This window comes from Procambarus clarkii, chromosome 14 (genome assembly GCF_040958095.1).
Source record: "Procambarus clarkii isolate CNS0578487 chromosome 14, FALCON_Pclarkii_2.0, whole genome shotgun sequence".
NCBI classification, from domain to species: domain Eukaryota; kingdom Metazoa; phylum Arthropoda; class Malacostraca; order Decapoda; family Cambaridae; genus Procambarus; species Procambarus clarkii.
In genome coordinates this window covers 48,256,864-48,277,194 of record NC_091163.1, presented here as the reverse complement: position 1 = coordinate 48,277,194, position 20,331 = coordinate 48,256,864, and the positions used below count along the sequence as shown (strand labels likewise).

General features: G+C 50.5%; 1 protein-coding gene across 1 annotated transcript in view; it reads left to right on the top strand.

Moving 5' to 3' along the window:
- LOC138364637 (uncharacterized) overlaps window positions 1-20,331 on the top strand; it is a 170,118-nt gene that overhangs the window by 97,955 nt on the left and 51,832 nt on the right. Inside the window, exon 3 of the mRNA XM_069324596.1 lies at window positions 9,509-10,210. Coding sequence (XP_069180697.1) covers window positions 9,509-10,210 — 702 coding nt within the window. The remainder of the gene's footprint in view (window positions 1-9,508; window positions 10,211-20,331) is intronic.

Sequence of the window (20,331 nt, the reverse complement as noted above, 5' to 3'; positions counted from 1 at the left end):
ACACTGAATCTCAAGCAGCCTCAGACAGGGCACCAAGTTCCGGTAAAGATGCAAAAATAAACCAAGTGCCAATTACAAAATAGGGAAGGCAACAAAAGCGGCAAGCCTGAAGCCCCACCACAAACTGTGTCAGTCCCGGAAAACTGGAGAGGAACGTGCCAAGAGTTGACCTGGAGGTCCAGGGCCACCATCCAGGCACCCGGCCCCAACAGAAGTCGGACAAGAGACAACATTTCTCCGAGGAGGGCATAGAATCCAGGGCGCAGACTGAAGAAGTCCAGAAGAACCGCAGATTCGAAAGGCCCATGTCTGCAAAGAGCAGACGGGAACCCCAGAAGGATGGGGCGGATGAACCACGTCCAACACACCCACTAAGATGACATGACGAAACGCAGGGGAAGAAGCCCACCCCACCAGCTCTGAACCCCCCCAAAGGAGGAGAAGCCGTCCACCGCCGCCACCAGAGGCCGGAAGACAACCAAAAGTGCCCACCAACAGCGGGACCATGCGAGAGTCAACAGAGCAAGCTGCTCCCCCAGCACCCCGTCAACAACAGAAAAGGGAACAGAGCTCCTTCCGAAAGAAAAAGTACACATACACATATATACATATTATGTATATACACTGTCAGAGTTCACCCCCTTCCAACCTGTGGTTGGGGTCGTCCCACGGGTCTTAGCCCCTCAGTACCGGGCGCCACTGCTCGCCCTTGGGCTCCACCAGTCAACTAAGGGCTGGCCTTATACATCCCTAGCGAGTGGGGAGGTTCAAGCTTCTTATAACTCACTTAAACCTGCCCGTCCTGACACTGGAACCTTTTCTCTTGCTTTATCTGGTCTGTCCTGAGGTCGCCAGCTGGGTGTTTATACTCGTGTCCCAGCAACACGTCAGTGGTCTCATTAATTATCTTGGCTAAGGATGCAATGTCACGTGCAGTGCAAGGTGTCACTATAATGGTCTCATAAATATATAATATATATAGCCCTAGAGAATGGAGGCTCACTTAAACTCCTCAGTTAGTTTAAAAGTTTACTGAAGAAAAACATATATACACATATAAATGGCATAAAGAAATGTCTATGTTTGGAATCATCCGCTGGCAGCAACCTTCTCGATGACACGTCTCTGGCAACACGGTCAGCTGGCTGGGTCCACTCCTCCAGCGCGGGCACACACCTCGCGCCTCTAGCAGCACGATCAACTGACAGCTCTAGCTGTCAGAACATCGTGATTTTCCCACGCCTCTAGCAGGGCGATCAGCTGGACGTTTCAGAGTACGTTGGTGGCTCCTTGCACACCAACTACCCTTCCAGGATCACTAACATCACCACGTTAATGCTCACACACACCAACTCATGCCTAAATGAGTTTTTGGCTCCTAGCCTAACGTCCTGTCACTTAGACAATAAAATGAGAAGAAATGTTCACAACATATAAAATATTCTAGCTCGCCTAGCTCAAAAGGGGTAAGGAGGGACAATTATCTACCTTATTTCACTCCAACCACGAAGCTGACTCGTCCTCTGTTGAGGGATGTTGAGGTTCCTGGTTCTGGCGTCTACTCTGCCGACGACTAGTTCCCACCACACACACAGGTTCCTCTATCGCCTTCGTGGTAACGCGTCTTCGCCGTGCTGTCTCCCAACAGGTACTGCCTTCATCCTCCTCTTCTCTGGGGTACTGGAGACAGGTACCTCCATCGTCGCCCTCCACTCTCACTGGCACTGCCAACACCTCGCAGTCCAGCACAGCTTCCCCTCGCCTTAACTGCCAGTAGATTTGGGCCCGGCCCTAGCTTCTTGCTTGATGTGTAAGACGTGGTCCTCTAGTGGGCGTCCCAGACGTCACCAGCCCAACGTTCCCCCTGCTGCAGACTCTTGATACGGCTCTTGGCTCTTCAATCCGGTCCATCCTTGCCTCTAGGCACTCCACGGAAGTTGGATGGCTTCTCAGACTGTCTGCAGAATCGAAGCGGAGCTTAAATCTACTTGGTAAGGGCTCTCTAGGTCCGGAGCTCACTTGAGCACGTCTCCCTTCTATGACGGCTCGTGATGTACTGTTCCCGCCCCAGGCGCCAGCCGTTCCGGGCCCCTCGCCTCATGACGTCACACCGCCCGAGGGCTCTCGTCATTGGTCACTTCCGGCACGTGACCTCACCTGGCCAATCAGGTGCCGGGAAGCGTCAGGACGTCTTGGCGGGAAACAGGATGGCTCGTCACCATCCTGTGCTTCAAAAGGCGTAAGCCCCTTACATTATCAAACTTAGCTGGCCATTTTACAGCCAGCTTAATCACGCTCCACGCTTACCCACACATGAAAATGTTCCCTGAACATTTGGGAATACTTAGGCTACAGAGATATGACTCTTCTAAGCTGGGAAGGAAGAAATATAGGGGTGGGACACCGTCACAACACATACATATACATATACACATACACACAAGGTATGTTACACACATGTGTGTATGCACATACACATGTGCACACACACACACACAGTGTACACCTGTACATGTGTACACACACACATACACTTGAAAAGAAAATTACAAACCGCCGACCAGTGGGCAGAGACCACCACACCGGCCAGGCAAAGAAGGCACAAAACTGCATCAAAAGGCCCACCTCGACAACAAAACCTCAATGTCCCAGCACGACCACAACATGTGCCAGGACCCAAAAAGATCAGGCTGCATGCCAGGAAGACCCCGGGACTCCAGAAGGCAAAACAGGGTCACACACGAGGAAACAAAGCCCCCTGAACCCACAAAGGGGGCCCAAGAGGAAGAAACCTCCGGAACGAAACCAAAGAACCCAAAAGAACCCGGAATCGAACCAGGGGGAGCCCAAACCACCACATTTTCTGGTGGAGAAACACCACAGAAAGGCAAAGCACAGCCCCCAGACAGAACCCCCAGGGAAATGGTCATAACAGACCGAAAACCGAGGGACAAGGTGTGGGAGCAAGCATAACAGCCAGGGACACTGAGCCCAAACCCAAAACAGACAAAATGGGAAACCCGGTGTAACATCAACACCCAAACGTACTCAGAGGAACAGGAAACGGGCAGAAAACCCAGAAAAGCAAAGAAACGACAACAGGAGAATAAAACCCCTGAAAAAAGGTGAAAACTCACCCAAGAAGCTCGCTTGCACACCCAGGCGCATGTAAACAAACCGCAACGCTGCCCTGGTGGCCACGCCGGGAAACCGGCAGACGAAAATGGCCGCCAGAACAAAGGGCTGTGACTGACGCAAAAGATACGAAAACACGCCAGCAAAAGTGGGAAGCAAGCAGACTAGATGTGCGAAAAACTCCGCCCAAAAGCAGAAAACCCAGGCAGGGGCAAACCGCCCCAGAACTGCTAGCAGGCATCCCCCACAGCCCCGGGAACCAGCAACAGAGGCCCCGGGGCAGAGCCGTCCTCCAAGCCCTCCGCCCTTAAAGAAAAGGAAGAGTCCATGGGAAAGGCAGCAAGAAAGGGCCGCTGGTAAGACCCAGAAGCCTTGGCAGGAGGAACAGGCTCGAAAACCTCCGTCCCCCAACCCAAACGGGGCAGCCCCTGAAAACCGCCCAAGTCTCGGCCCCAACTAAACCCCGCCCCAACCCCGAAACCCGCAGACGGTCCGGAGCCGGGAACAGGGAGGGAAAGGGGGCGAACAGTACCTAACCAAAATGGGGAGGCCTCGGGGCATCCGAGTAGGAAACCAACCTAGCATGTTGCAGCAACCTAACCTAGTTTGCAACATGGATGCCGCCTATACTCTGAACAGTAATAACATCAGGAGAGTACTGGAGAACAAACAGAGAATATCTCTCGCAAGACTCTGGGTCAAGGGGTCAGTTACCCAACAGGCAACATGATGGAGGTAAAAGTGGCGACTGTTACCTGGAGACAAGGGCGCAGCAACTAACGATCCCGTTCAAGATGGGTTGGAACCCGGAAGACACATTCAATGGTCCACCGAGCTCAGACAGGGGTTTCCAGGGCCCGTAGGCTGACTGCTATGGAAAGCTCGGGCAAGGTGTTGCTAACCGGTTAAGAAACCTAAAAATAACAAGAGGTAGAGGATAGCACTGAAAACCCCTGCGACGTGTACAATCACGAGGGCCTAGCAGAGGGCCGCCAAACACTACTAGTGGAACTATAGCCACACTGGGCAGACCCTTACCAGGCAATTGAAAATAAAAACAAAAGAAAAACCCCCGCAAAAGTGAACCGTCTCCAGAGGCAACAGGAACCGGTCGCCGCTTAGGTGGCAGGTCGCGCAACACCTTGACGCCCTAACCAGCACAATACCAATCCCTACCCAGGGCCAAACAAGGGCCCCAAGCCCCAGCTGGTCCCAAGGGCAAGGCAAATGCTGAGCAGCAAGAACCTCAATGGGAATGGTTCCCGAACGCCCCAGGGAAGATAACCCTGTTACGCAAGGGCAGTATTCACAGGGCGCTTAGGGAAGTCAGCCATTAAGCGCATGCAGCCCCGGCACTGATGAGGTACTCCTGGCCACCGCACAACACAACACACGGCAGTGAACGCCACACAAGGCAAACACCGCCTAGGAAACTGAGGTCAGAGAAGCGTCTATCCCGGTTGACATTAGCTTACGAACTAAAGCTTGGCAGCCAGTGCGGTAGGTCCGGGGCTCGCTCCTCCCCTCTCGGGGCGGGGAGGGCTGTGAGGACGATCAGCGCGGCAGTAAAGTGTAATGTTTGCCATTTTCCTTGGGATTGTAGGGAGTTTCTACCTCTCTGTTCATTTTTTTGTTTTAGTTTTTTACCATGTGGGGTTTGTTTTGTTATGCCTACCTTTCTGAGTGCCTAACCCCGGTCGATGGCAGATAAGGAAAACCCCAACCACAGGGGGGGGGTTTTCCAGGTTCGTTGCTCCCTGAAACCTCTCTGAAGGGGCCAGGTTCTGGTGCTGGTCCCTGGTAGGTCTGAACTCCTTAGCTAATGTCCCGGTTTAATATAACATACATTAGCCCGATAAGCTCCATGGAGTCGTAGGGGCTCCCCACAGAAAAGAGGCGTTGACAGAGCAGGCGCCATAGAAGGTCTGCTCCGCCCCAGCTGTCAGGCGGGAGTTGCCACAAAGATATTACCTAATTATTTTAATGTCTCTGATTTTTTCTATTTTTTTTGCAGTAATATTATTCAATAGTGTGTAATGTGATATATTTATATAATAAAATGTGTGAATCATTGCTGTACTCAAAATTATGTTGTGCATATTAGTGATTCAACTATTATGTTCATAAAACAATTAACAAATAGTTTTGCTGTTATTACACTATATACACAGGTTATATATAAGTATCTGCATTTTTTTTCATCATAACGAACCACTAAGTTGGTATTGTGAGTCAAAAAGTAACATGGAGTGACCGGCACACACCAGCCAGCCACTCACCACCACTCCCTTCCTCGCCAACATTCTCCTCCCACCATATTGTTTTTGTTTGTATTCACTATATACAGACGTTATAGATAAGTATCTACATGTTTTGTTCACCATAACTGTTCAACTAAGCTGGTATAGTGCCCAAAGAGCAAAGTGGCCACCTTTACACAGCATAACATGTCATGCAGATGATGCCACCACCCTCACCAAAATGGCTTCTCCCAACACTCCTTTTGCTGTTATTACACTAATACACACATTATATAAACCAAGAAAACGGCCAACCTACTCATGAGAAACTCTCCAGACACAAAGCAGAACGCTTTAAAAGAGACCAATGTCGTCTATGCCTTCAAATGCCCACTTGGGGACTGTAAGCCTCAAAGAATTCAGTATATAGGCAAGACAACAACATCTCTTTCCAGGCGATTAACGATGCATAAGTAACAGGGCTCCATTAAGGAACATATAATCTCTTCCCACAACCAGACCATCACCAGAGAGGTCTTAACAAAAAACACGGAAATCATCGATAGATACAGTGATAGCAGGTGGCTTGATATCTGCGAGGCACTACACAATAAGAAGTCGACACCAGCAATCAACAGCCAATTAATGCACAACTATATTCTACCCACTTCAAGACTCCGCACCAATATAGAAGCATCAAGAAATATGGGCCAATAGGCCCTTTGTAGTTACTTCCATTCTTCCCTTTAACTTACAAAATATTATACCTATTGTTTCGTGTTCTGTCTTGTGTTGAAAGTTTGTTTTCACCTCATCCAAAACTGTTGTAACATATTACCTCACCCAAATGCAGGTATAAAATCGAAGCTGTTTAAACTCTGTTTAGTTATAGTTGTGTGTGTGTAAACTATAGTCTTTGAAAATGTAATAAGTTATTACGAAACGCGTTCAAGTGTCACGTCAGACTAGAAATAAAAATGAATTTTGGAGAATTGATTTTTCAGTTACCATCAACAGTGAAAAGAAATATAAGAAATATTGAGAAAATTTGTGTTAGAATTATTAATCTTAATTTTTCGGTCATATTTAATAATATATATATATATATATATATATATACACACACACACACACACACACACACACACACACACACACACACACACACACACACACACACACACACACACACACACACACACACACAGTCAGTCAGGGGTCTTCTGTAATACTATCATCGCTAAATAATAGCATGTACATATATATTTTGACATTTTTAGGCGATGCTGTGGTCAAAAGCTGAACAGCAGTGCTGTGAGCTCATGTTGCGTGCACCAGCCTTGGTGGTTCACTCAGTACTGAGGCCCCTCACTCCTGGTAGTGTTGCCCACGATTTTTATTTAAAATGGCGTCTGTTTACAAGAGCCCTGAGGAAGGTGATGTGAACCCTGTGTATCCGCGGGCCGTTTAAATCTTGCGTAGTACTCCAAAACTACATATGCAGTGATGCGCACTTTTGCGTCAGCTACTCAAAACTTCATATGCAGTGTTGGGCAGTTTAAGGGTTAATGAGGAAGGGACATCCTCTACTGCCTCTATTCACAACTATTTTCTTAGATTGAACCTTACCACTGACTTTCTTGGGACCATGGCGAAATATATAATAATTACCTTTATGTTCAAATACCCAAAAATCCCAAAACACTGAAATTCTTTACAAAGAATTCAGGCGCGATTGTCACTAGGCGGGAGGCACTGTTAAACTGAGGCGCAGTCGCCGTGCCACCACACGCTAGGTCGGCCATACGTGTATCAACAAACTACTTTACCCCAGGCAAAGTTCGTAACGCAATTTGGATTTTACGAAGAAATTGGGCTCGTAACCTGAAAATTCGTAAAGAGGGGCATTTGTGAGCCAAGGTATCACTTTACTTCTCCCGGAGCCGTGTGTATATGTAAATGTGTGTTTGATTATTTGTATATGAGTAATAGTATGTTTTATGGCCGCCTGTTGTTTCTTTTCCAGGGTACGTTTTCCGCCAAAAGTTGTGGTGCTTCGGGCTCCGTTTTGGGTTCAGGTTCATTTCCAGTTTCCTTTGGGTTCTTCGGTTTTGTCTCCCAGAGATTTTCCTCTCAAATTTCTCTTGTACAGGTTTGGGTGGCCCTTGGTGGTTTCCTCCGGTGTGGCCCAGTCTTGGCCTCTAATCTGGCCCCGACCTCTATTGAGGGGCGGTCCCTGGGTCTTCCTGGCTTGCAGGCTGCTGTCTTGCTTTGGCCTGGGCCCCAGCTCTGGGGTTTTCTCCACTCTTTTGTCTGTTTTGTTTGCAGTCTAGGTTGTTCCTCAGTTCCTGGCAGCTTCTGCTGCTGCCATCCTCTTTCTGCTTTGTTGGTGATCCGGGGTCGGCGTTCTCGTGCTCCCGGCTGGATCGTGCCAGGGTTCGAGTCTCTGCAGGTCGAGGTAGGCCTTGTTGTAAGTTTCTGAACCGGCGCCACCTTCTCGTATGGGGTGTTGGCCCTTTCGTGGGTTGCCCCCACGGGAGCCGGGGACACTAAAGCCCCGAAATCATCTCAAGATGACCTCAAGATATTGCCCCATTACCAGGATGCTGGTGGGGGGGGGGCAGGGACTCGTGCTGTTTGCTCATGCCTGATCCCATGATTTGTGGGTTTTTCGGGTTGTGTCATCCGGCCTGCGGTAGCATTGGGCGGCTCCTCTTCCTACCGTGGGATTTGTGGCTGACTTCTCATTCACTCTGTCAGGTCATCTTGGAGTGGGTGAGCTTGGGAGTGGTCGAAAAGACCTTGTCCCTCAGCTGGGGTTCCCACCTGTTTCCAGTACCGAAATGGGACTGTGCGGATATGTGGTTCATTCTGGACGTGTCCTGCTGAACCTCTGGATTCCTTGCCCCTCCTTTCGTATAACTACTCTGTCCCTGGTTTGGCTTCTGTTAGAGCCGGGTTGTTGGTTGGTGATTCTGGATCTCCGGGATGTATATTGGCACCTCCCTATTCATCTGGGGTTCAGGGACTGGTTAGGTTTTGTGGTGGAGGGGCAGCCTTACCGCTTTCGTTGCCTTCCTTTTGGGTTGAATCTGGTGCCTCGCATATTCATGCGGCTTCCCGGTTCGTGGTGGCCCTTCTGCATCTGCTAGTGGTTCAGGTGTAGGCCTATCTCGACAACTGGTTGGTGTGGGCTCCCAGCCGGTCTGCTTGTCTGCTCTCCAGGGGGATGGTTCTTTCCCAGTTCACCGGATTCTGGTTCCTGGTGAGCTGGAAGAAGTCTCATCTGGTTCTATCCAAAGGTTAGGACCCAGCTGGGCCTCGTGAGGGACTCTCGGAACACTTCCTTGTGTCTCCCTCGGGAGGCATTGCTGCTGCTGCAGTCCTGCCTTCTGCTGTTTGGGGGAAGGGGGTTCCCCGGGTCATGTGGTGGTTGCTCGAGCAGTTGTGCAGGAGTCTGACCTTTCCCGTGCCGATTTACTCACTGGGTCGGGACTGGCTTCAGCGTTTGGTAGCTCCAGGGAGCCAGAGGAACTCTACACAGAAAACCAGCGTTGAACGTAATGAAACGCCATTTTCTGGGTGAGTCCCGGAGGCTCCCCGGTACCCTTGCTCCCTCCGGTCGGCGGTTTCCATTTTGTTTTTGATTCTCAGCCTCAGAATTAGGGTGTGAGTAACCGGTACGGGAGGTCCAGGGCTTCCCCTTCACCCTCCCAGGGAGGGGAGGGCTGCGTGGACAAGTGGTGTGGCGGTGTGTATGATGTTTGCTTGTTTCTTTAGATGGGGAGTGGGGGGGAATCTGCCTCTCTATTCGGTCTTTGGTTGCAATTTTTCTTACCATGTGGGGTCTGTTTTGTTATGCCTACCTTTCTGGGTGCTAACCCCAGTTGATGGCAGATATGGAATGTCCCCAAATATATGGGGTTTCCATAGGCCATTGCTCCCTTTGCCTTTTTGAGGCGGCCAGGTTCTGGCTTGTGGTCCTCGGTAGGCTGAACTCCAGATGACTGATGACCCCGGACTAATATGCGCATATCAGTCCGATAGCTCCAGAGAACCGGAGGGACTCACACAGAAAATAATTTTTTTCGTTGTAAATACATGTAACTTAACCAAATATTCTTTATCCACAGGATAACAACCCAGAGGAATGTTCAGTGTGTTTTAACAATTATGATGACACTCTGCTACGGCCTCGCACTCTGCCTTGTGGCCACACATTCTGCTCCCAGTGTATTGACAATGCTATCAAGAATGGTCAGCTGAGCTGCCCCAGCTGCCGTGCCCAGCACACTGCCACTGCTGCTACTCAGTTCCCAGTCAATTATGGTATGGAGGCCTTTATCAGAAAACTAAAAGGTATGGAAGTTGTGCCAGTGAAAACGGTACCCACAAAACCCAATAAAGCTCCGACCAGAGGCATCAGTAAGAAGTTACGTTCCCTGGTGGAGGAGCAGAAGAGCAGCATCAGCAGCCTCATTACCAGCTGTGAAGAGGTACTGTCCCAGCTGGGGGAGTACCGGGGGCAGCTGGGGGACTGGAAGACTCAACACCTCCAGCTCCAGGACAGACTCTATGCTCTGGTAGAGCAGAACAAGTCAGCAATGAAGCTCTTGGAACTGGAGGATACCAGTGTGGTGGATATGACAACACAAGGAGAGGAAGGGAAGACTCAGCTGCAGGCCATGTTGGGGAGCCTCGACACAGACAACACAGTACAGGAGGTTGACACAACCATAGACACAGCTGATGAGTGCAGCATGAAGGTAGAAGATTGGGTCCAGAAGTGCCAGGAACTCTTCCCAGATGTCAACACTGTCCACACCTCAGTGAAGGTATGCTGCTGAAGGTCACATTGTTCTCACCCAACTGAGTGTAGTATTGCCTCTATATAAACACTTTTGATATGGAGACACATCAAGATGAGAGTAAACTTTATATATATAGGATGATATGGAGACACATCAAGATGAGAGTAAACTTTATATATATAGGATGATATGGAGAGACATCAAGATGAGAGTAAACTTTATATATATAGGATGATATGGAGACACATCAAGATGAGAGTAAACTTTATATATATAGGATGATATGGAGACACATCAAGATGAGAGTAAACTTTATATATATAGGATGATATGGAGACACATCAAGATGAGAGTAAACTTTATATATATAGGAAACTTTTTGTTTTAAAGCCTGAAACATTTTTATTAATAAAGTCAACTGTCATCTTGGTGTTTCACTACACTGTGGTCAGCACTCAGTGTTCACTACACTGTGGTCAGCACTCAGTGTTCACTACACTGTGGTCAGCACTCAGTGTACACTACACTGTGGTCAGAACTCAGTGTACACTACACTGTGGTCAGAACTCAGTGAACACTACACTGTGGTCAGCACTCAGTGTACACTACACTGTGGTCAGCACTCAGTGTACACACTGTGGTCAGCACTCAGTGTTCACTATTCACTACACTGTGGTCAGCACTCAGTGTACACTACACTGTGGTCAGAACTCAGTGTACACTACACTGTGGTCAGCACTCAGTGTACACTACACTGTGGTCAGCACTCAGTGTACACTACACTGTGGTCAGCACTCAGTGTTCACTACACTGTGGTCAGCACTCAGTGTTCACTACACTGTGGTCAGCACTCAGTGTACACTACACTGTGGTCAGCACTCAGTGTACACTACACTGTGGTCAGCACTCAAGTGTACACTACACTGTATTCACCTAGCTTTGCTTGCGGGGGTTGAGCTCTGCTCTTTCGGCCCGCCTCTCAACTGTTATTAACTACTAACTAATTTTTTTCTTGGGGGAGCCCCTATGGCCCCGGAGCTATCCAGGCTGACATGAATATCCTTAACTTTGGCATCAGTCGATGTGGGTGGAGTTCTAGGCCTACCGGTGACCACGAGCCAGAACCTGGCCCCCTCAGAGAGGCACGAGGAGCAATGGCCTATAGAAATGCACATGTGGTTTTGGAGCATTCTATATCTGCCATCAACCAGGACAGGCACCCAGAAAGGTAAGCACCCCAAAACAAACCCCTGTTCTGGTTAAAATGGCAAAAATAGACAAACGAGTGGACAGAACTCCCCAAATGAAAACTACCAAGCGAGCATGACGTCACCGGAGCTATGCCTCATGTCTGCGCAGCTCCCCCCCTTCCCTGGGAGGGGGAAGGTGAAGCCCCAGACCCTCGTACCAACGATCCACACCCCAGTTCTTCGGCTGGTGTGATGCATCGCAGTCGTGTGGCTCCAGCTCCTGACTCTTGTGTTGTGTTGTGCTATGCTTTGGTTCAGTGCTGCTCTTACGGTGGCGTGGGAACTGGGAGTATTATTTCAAGGTGCTCGTGCTGCATGCGCTTAGGGTTCCCTTCCCTAAGTGCCCTGTAAGTACTGCCCTTGGGGCTTGGGGTTATCATCCAGAAGTCACCTTGGGTCTACCTCTGTTGGTCTTTTGCTGCTCAGCGAACCCCCCTTCCCCCGAGTGTTTGGGGAGGGGGAGGGTTCCCGCCCTTGTTTGCCTTGGGGTAAGTGGTAGAATTTGCAGTTGTTAGGGTGCGGGGTACTATGCAGCTAGTTTTCACCTATAACAACAGCTGGCTCTGTTCCCTTTGGGTACGTTGCCGTCTTGTGAGGTTTATCTTTTTTTTATTGGTAGGGGGGGGGGGTCTGCCTCGGTATTACTTTCCCGTTTTACTAGGGGTTGCTTTTGTTTGCTGATACCCACTGCTTTGCCCTCGTGAGTGGACACGTCCCAGGGGGTTCAGCTTTAGCAGTGTTGTTTGGTAGCTTAGGCGCCGGTTAGCAGTACACTGCCTGGGATTACCCTTAGCAGACCCAGTCTAGTGGCCCTGGGAAACCCCGCGGGGGCACTCGGGTCCGATGGATGTGACTCCTGAGTCCCCTCTCACTTTGTGCGAGTTTGAGGGTTGGTCTGTCCCCTTGTCTCAGGGCGACACTTATTGTTTTTGCCTCCGTCATGCTGCCTGTTGGGTCGGTGACACATTCGACCCGGAGTCCTGCGAGATTTGTTGCTTGTTTGTGACTCAGTTCACCCAATCTACAGATGACATTGTTCGGGTGCAGGCGGCTCACACGTTGCAGGATAGGTTTAGGTTGTTGCAACGTGTTCGGTTGGTTGCTTCCCCGGATACCCTGAGGCTGCCCCGTTTTGCTTATAGGGACCCAGACTTTGGGGTGTTGGTCACTTCGGCCTTGGTTCAGTCCGTGCCCCCTTGTTCTTTCCCTGCTGTAATTCATTCGGTTCCTCAACCGCCCCCCCCCCCCCACTTCTGGCTCATAAGTGTCTGAGGGCTTCGGGGTTGGGGCAGGGTTTAGAGGTTTCTGAGACTCGGGCGGTTTCGGGGGTTGCCCCCTTCCTGGGTGGCGATGGAGGCATTCTAGTCTGTTCCTCCAGCCGTAGCTCCTGGGTCTGACCATTGGGCCCATTCTCTTTCTGCCATTCTGGCCGCCTCGGCTTTTTCTTGTGAGACCGGGGCTTTGAAGGACGACTCGCTCCCGAGGCCTGATGTGGAGGCTCCCAGGGCTGGGGAGGAGCTGACTTAGGGGCTTTGGGCCCCGTTGGACCCTTGCAGGGTTGGAAGACTCTCCAAGTGAGGCTTACTGTTACAAGGAGTGGGGTTTTCCTTTCCCCCCTCTGCGAACGAGTTGGATTTGGGTTCGGCTCCACCCCAGGTTCGGTTCTGTGTCCTTGCTGGTCCTTCAGTTCCGTCCTTCCAGAGGTTTTCAGCTTCCCGCGTCTCGCCTGCTGAGGTGCGGGCGGCCATTGCGGCTCACCTCCTGCACGACTCGGAGTATGCCTCCATAATGGATCCATCTTCTTTCAGGTTTGAGGCTTCGTCTCTGTACCGGGTTTGTTATGAGGTTCAGGGTTCTTCCTGGCTTATGGACTGCCCTTTGTTCTTGCTGGATGCTTGGGAAGCCTTCTGTCATACCCAGATGCTTGAGTGGCGCGAGGCGTTGACTGTGGTCCAGGTTTACCTGGGGGGGCGACTTTGAGCACCTTAATGAGTGCCTTTTTGCTCCGACCCTTCTGCTGGATGTTGGCACGGTTCAACTTCACGTACAGGTTCCTTCCCTGTCGGCTGCACTTGTGGCAGAGGACTTGCGTGCATGTGGCCTGTTGACTTCAGTCCTGCGTTTCTTTTCCCTCCTGGAGCTGTCTTTGGATTGGCTTGAGAATGTGGTGGAGGCGCTTGGGGCCGTTCCTTGGATCTGGTGCTTCGGTCTCGGCTGCTCGTGCGTCGTCTGCACTTTTGAAGGTGTTTGCGACGATCCTGTGGGATGCACTGTCGTGGTTTTCTCTGCACATCTCTCGTGTCGAGAGGTGGTTCTCGCTTCCTCCTTGGAATCTGCTTGGGCCCTGACTCTTAGACTGTCTTTGCCCTTTTGTCTTTTGTTGTTTGCGGCCTCTGCAGTCAAGCAGTATATGCGGGCAGCTTCTTCCAGCTGCTGCCCAATGTCTGACTTGTTGGTTCTGTGGGGTTCCTGGGTGGGTTCTTCCCGGAGGGGTTGTGCCAGGGCTCATGGTTCTGCTCGTCGGGTAGGCCATAGGTGCCAGTTTCAGAGCCGGTGCCACCTTCGATCCCAGCTGCACCTGGTCGTCGCGGTGATCGCTCTGTGTGCAGGTCGGATTCTCATAAGGGGCATCGGCCATTTTGCAGTTTTTCTCATGGCCTGCAGTGCCGTTGGGTGGCTCCTCCTCCTTAGGGGGGGGGGGGGGTAGGGGCTGGCAGGGCAGGCCTCTTCTCCTGCGCTTTGTCAGGTCGTCTTGGAGTGAGTGAGCTTGGGCGTGGTCGAAATGACGACGTCTCTCGGGTGGGTTTCCTGCCGTTTCTGGTTCCGAAATGGGACTGTGTGGACCTGCGGTTCATTCTGGACTTATCATGTCTGAACCCCTGGGTTTCCTGCCCCTCCTTTTGGATGACCACTCTGCCCCAGGTCCGGCTGCTGGTGGAGCCGGGTGCTTCGATGGTGTCCTTGGACCTCAAGGACGCGTATTGGCATGTCCCTATTCATCCTGGGTTCAGGGACTGGCTCGGTTTTGTTGTGGGGCGTCGGAGTTACTGCTTTCGTTGTCTCCCGTTCGGGTTGAACCAGGGGTCTCACATGTTCACACTCTTTACCCGAGTCGTGGTGACCTGTATGCGTCTGTTAGGTGTTCAGGTGTTGGCCTACCTTGACGACTGGCTGGTTTGGGCTCCCAGTTGGTCCGTGTGTCTGCTCGCCAGGGGTTTAGTGCTTTTCCAGCTAGCCGGGATTCGGGTTCCTGGTGAACTGGCAGAAGTCCCATCTGGTTCCTTCCCAGATTCAGACCTGGCTGGGTCTTGTATGGGATTCTCAGACCACTTCCTTGTCTCTCCCTCTAGGAGTCACTCCTTCGGCTGCAGTCCCTGTGTGTTTGTTTCTGGCGGGTTCCCTAGTCACTCTGAGGTTGCTCGAGGGTTTGTGGGAGTCTGAACTTTGTGATGATGGTCCACTCACTGGTCGGGTTTGGCTTCGTCGGCTGTTCTGGTTCCTTCGGGGACGTCCCTTTCGCCTCTCGTGCGATTGCTGGGTTCCACCCCTGGGGGGGGGGGGGCTTACGTCAGCTGCTGCATTGCCAGCTTCCTCTTCGGTTTTTTCTGGGTTCATTACCTTGGTGCCTATCCGAGCCATCGCTCGATGTGTTCATGGAAGCGTCATCTCTCGGCTGGGGCTTTGTGACCAGTGCTCACCAGGCCGGCCAGGGGCAGTGGGGTCCGTCCTTCCGTCGGGCCCACAGCACGGTGCGGGTGTTCGCTGAGTTGTGGTTTCGCGCTTCGGAGGGTTCGGGTCGCCTGCGGATCGACGATCCGGCTCCATTCGGACTGCTCCCTGGTGGTTCATTGCCTGAATTGAGGGGGTTCAATGCAGTCCTTGGATCTTTGGGACTGGTCGCTTTGGGTGACTCGTCTGCTGAGTTCTCGGAGTTTGGCTCTCCTGGGGGTTCACTTCTGGGGGGGGGGGGTGTCCAATGTCCTGGTGAACGGCCTATCCCAATTCGTTCCCCTGACCACGGAATGGACGGTCGATGCGAACTCATTCAGTTGGCTCTGCCAGAAGTTCAGGTGCCCATTCAGGTGGACCTCATCGCTTTGGTGTGGGGTCGAGGCATCTTCCGGTATATGTGGCGCCCTTCCCGAACCATGAGGCCATTGGAATCGACACCTTCCGCCAGGACTGGTCAAGGTGGTGGTTCCTGTACCTCTTTGTCCCGGTTCAGCTGTTGCTCCAGGTTCTGGCTTGCTTAGAGACTTACCAGAGGCGAGTAGTCCTCTTGGCCCCGTGGTGGCCGGCCTAGCCGTAGTTTCAGGCGCTGCTTGCCCGGTGTCCGGACCCAGAGGTTTTCCGTGGCTCCGCCTCTTTCAATAGATCTGCCTGGTCCGTTACGAGACTGGTTCACTCTTCTCCTCAAGTCTTTGCATTTGGTGTTTTTTGACTCTGGTTTATCACCATCTGTATGGTGATCAAGTGGCTTCTTTGATGGTTTCCCACCTGCGGGCTTCATCTTGGCAGCAGTATTAAGTTTCCTGGCGATCCTTCCGGTTCTTTTTGACTCTTCGTTTTTGCACTTTCCTTTCAGTTTGGGTGGTGTTGTTCTTTCTCTCATTGTTGTTCCAGGAACGTCCTCTTATGCCGAATATTGTCGCCTCGTATCGTGCGTCGTTGGCGGAGCCGCTGCAGCTTGCTTTCAGTAAAGATGTAACTTCTGCACAGCTCCTCAAGCTGTCTCGCGCATTGTTTCACCTCCGGCCTGCTCATGTGCAGCCTGAGCAGTCCTGGTCTTTGGACAGAGTGCTCTCCTATCTCTCTTCTCCTCGTTTTTTTGTGGCTCCCCTTCAGTTCAGGATTGTTTTTCTAAGGCTCTTTTTCCTGTTGGCATTGGCCTCTGAGGGTCAGGTTGGAGAGCTTCATGCTCTCCTACGGCGCAGGGGTTTCTGCTCTTTTGGTCGTGGTGATAGGTTTGTTCGTTTGCAGCTGTCTTCCTTCTTTTCTGGCGAACAATGAGACTGCAGGTTTCTGGAGAAATCCTTGGGTTGTTGATGCTTGGTTGGTCAGGCCGGGGGTGCATCATGTTTTGTGTCCGGTTGCAGCCATTATTTGCATGCCATGACTTTTGTGTCCAGGGATGAGCTTTGGGTGCAGGTCTCTCAGGTCGTTTGCATTGTTATTAAGTCTAGCCACCCAGTGGTCTATCCTTGTGCCCATGACGTTCGTAAGTTTGCTGCTCTTGTTGCCGTCTCTGGGAACATGTCCTAGGCTGACATTCGTGTACGGGGTTTTTGGCGGTTGAACAGGGTCCTGGCTGCATGCTACCTCGTTAACATTCCTGGGCCTTGTCGGGCCTGTATCACTTTGGGTCGGCGGCTGCAGCCTGTGTCAACTTGCTCGGTGTCTCACCTGTCTCGGTGCTCACATCTCGAGTTGAGATGTGAGCACCGACCGCCTCCTAGGTAAGTCCATTTTCTTTTTCGTCTTTTGTGAAGTAGCTCCAGGGAGCCGTAGGGGCTACCCCCATGAAAACCAGCGTTGAATGTAATGAAAAGCCTATTTTCTGAGCGAGTCCCAGAGGCTCCCCGGCAACCCTCTCTCCCTCTGGTCAGAGGTTTTTGCGTATTTTGATATCTAGCCTCAGAACTGGGGTGTGGATCGCCGGCGTGGAGGGTCTAGGGCTCCTGCTTTCCCCTCCTGAGGAGGGGGGGACTGCGCAGACATGCGGCACGGCTCGTATGACGTCATGCTCATTTGCTCGTTATCATTTGGGGAGTTCTGTCCACTTGTTTGTTTATTTTCGTCGTTTTAACCAGAATAGGGGTTTGTTTTGGGGCACTTACCTTTCTGGGTGCCTGTCCTGGTCGATGGCAGATATAGAATGCTCCAAAATCACATGTGTATTTCTACAGGCCATTACTCCTTGTGCCTCTCTGAGGGGGGCCAGGTTTTGGCTCGTGGTCCCCAGTAGGCCTAGAACTCCACCCACATTGACTGATGCCAAAGTTAGGGATATTCATATCTGCCTGGATAGCTCTGGGGAGCCTCCGGGACTCACCCAGAAAATGGCGTTTCATTACATTCAAAGCTGTTTTTTTCACACACACACACACACACACACACACACACACACACACACACACACACACACACACACACACACACACACACACACACACACAGGAGACATGATCACAACCTACAAAATCCTCAGAGGAATCGACTGGGTAAACAAGGATAAACTATTCAACACTGGTGGGACGCGAACAAGGGGACACAGGTGGAAACTGAGTACCCACATGAGCCACAGAGACGTTAGAAGGAACTTTTTCAGTGTCAGAGTAGTTAACGGATGGAATGCATTAGGCAGTGATGTGGTGGAGGCTGACTCCATACACAGTTTTAAATGTAGATATGATAGAGCCCAGTAGGCTCAGGAATCTGTACACCAGTTGATTGACAGTTGAGAGGCGGGACCAAAGAGCCAAAGCTCAACCCCCGCAAGCACAAATAGGTGAGTACAAATAGGTGAGTATACACACACACACACACACACACACACACACACACACACACACACACACACACACACACACACACACACACACACACACACACACACACATACGAACACACACACACACACACACACACACACAGATATCGAGAATTTAGAGCATGAAATACCTCTAGGGGCCAGTGACCATTGTGTCCTAGTCTTTGACTACATGATGGAGTTCAAACTTATGACCATGGGACAAGAGATCTGGGAAAGGAGAGTTGACTACAGGAAAGGGGGACTATAAGAGGATAAGGGACTATCTGGGTGAAGTGCAGTGGGAGGAAGAAATTAGAGGAAAAACAGTCCAAGATATGATGGACCTAGTCATACAGAAATGCCAGGAGGCCGAAGAGAGATTTATACCAACGGTAAAGGGAAAAAATAAGAAGGAATATAATAACCCATGGTTTAATAGACAGTGTCAGGAAGCAAAAATGGCCGGCAGGCGGGAGTGGAGGAAGTACAGAAGACAAAGGACAGAGGACAACAGGATCAGATACAACAGAGCTAGGAACGATTACATTAACATAAGACGAACATCGGAAAGGGACTATGAGAACAATATTGCAATCAAAGCGAAAAAACAACCTAAGTTACTACACAGTCATATAAGAAGCAAAATGTCGGTGAACGACCAAGTGACAAGACTAAGGAAGACAGAGGGGGCATATACTGAAAGTGACAAGGAAATCTGCGAGGCACTGAATGCCAGTTTCCATGGAGTGTTCACTACCGAGCCTGAGCAGCTCCCATTGTTGGAAGGGGTTACCCTAGATGAAAGACTATCAGATATAGAGGTGACAGCAGAGGAGGTAATGAAACAGTTGACAACTCTAGATGCAACTAAAGCAGTTGGACCAGACAAAGTATCACCGTGCATACTAAAAGAAGCAGCACAGGCCCTCAGCGTGCCTCTGGCAATGATCTTTAATGAGTCACTTATGTCAGGAGAATTGCCCAGTTGCTGGAAGAAGGCAAATGTCGTGCCGATCTTCAAGAAAGGTGATAGGGAGGAGGCACTTAACTATAGACTTGTATCACTGACAAGCATCCCCTGTAAAATACTGGAAAGAATAATTAGGCTACGACTGGTTGCACACCTGGAGAACATTAAGTTTGTGAACAAACATCAACATGGGTTCTGGACAGGGAAATCGTGCCTAACAAACCTTCTGGAATTCTATGATAAAATAACGAGGATAAGACAGGACAGAGATGGTTGGGCAGACTGCATATTTCTGGACTGCCAAAAAGCCTTTGATACAGTACCACACATGAGACTGCTGTTCAAGCTCGAGAGGCAGGCGGGGGTGGGGGGAAAGGTCCTAGCATGGATAAGGAACTACCTAACAGGAAGGAGCCAAAGAGTTATGGTAAGGGGCGAGAAGTCTGACTGGCGAACAGTAACAAGTGGAGTACCACAAGGATCGGTGCTGGGACCAATTCTATTTCTTGTATATGTTAACGACATGTTTACAGGCGTAGAGTCCTACATGTCGATGTTTGCGGATGACGCAAAGTTGATGAGAAGAGTTGTGACAGATGAGGCTTGCAGGATCCTCCAAGAGGACCTGAACAGGTTGCAGAGATGGTCAGAGAAATGGCTACTGGAATTCAACACGAGCAAATGTAAAGTTATGGAAATGGGACTAGGAGATAGGAGACCAAAGGGACAGTACACAATGAAGGGGAACAGCCTACCTGTGACGACGCATGAAAGAGACCTGGGGGTGGACGTAACACCTAATCTATCTCCTGAGGCACATATAAATAGGATAACGACAGCAGCGTACTCTACACTGGCAAAAGTTAGAACATCATTCAGAAACCTAAGTAAGGAGGCATTTAGGGCGCTTTACACTGCCTACGTGAGGCCAGTCTTAGAGTATGCCGCCTCATCATGGAGTCCCCATCTGAAGAAGCATATAATGAAACTGGAAAAGGTTCAGAGGTTTGCAACGAGACTCGTCCCAGAGCTACGAGGGATGGGGTATGAGGAGCGCCTGAGGGAACTGTGCCTTACGACACTAGAAAGAACAAGGGAGAGGGGGGACATGATAGGAACGTATAAGATACTCAGAGGGATTGACAGAGTGGACATAGACGAAATGTTCACATGGAATAGTAACAGAACGAGGGGACATGGATGGAAGCTTGAAACTCAGATGAGTCACAGAGATGTTAGGAAGTTTTCTTTTAGCGTGAGAGTAGTGGGAAAATGGAATGCACTTCAGGAACAGGTTGTGGAAGCAAGTACTATTCATAATTTTAAAACCAGGTATGATAGGGAAATGGGACAGGAGTCATTGCTGTAAACAACCGATGCTCGAAAGGCGGGA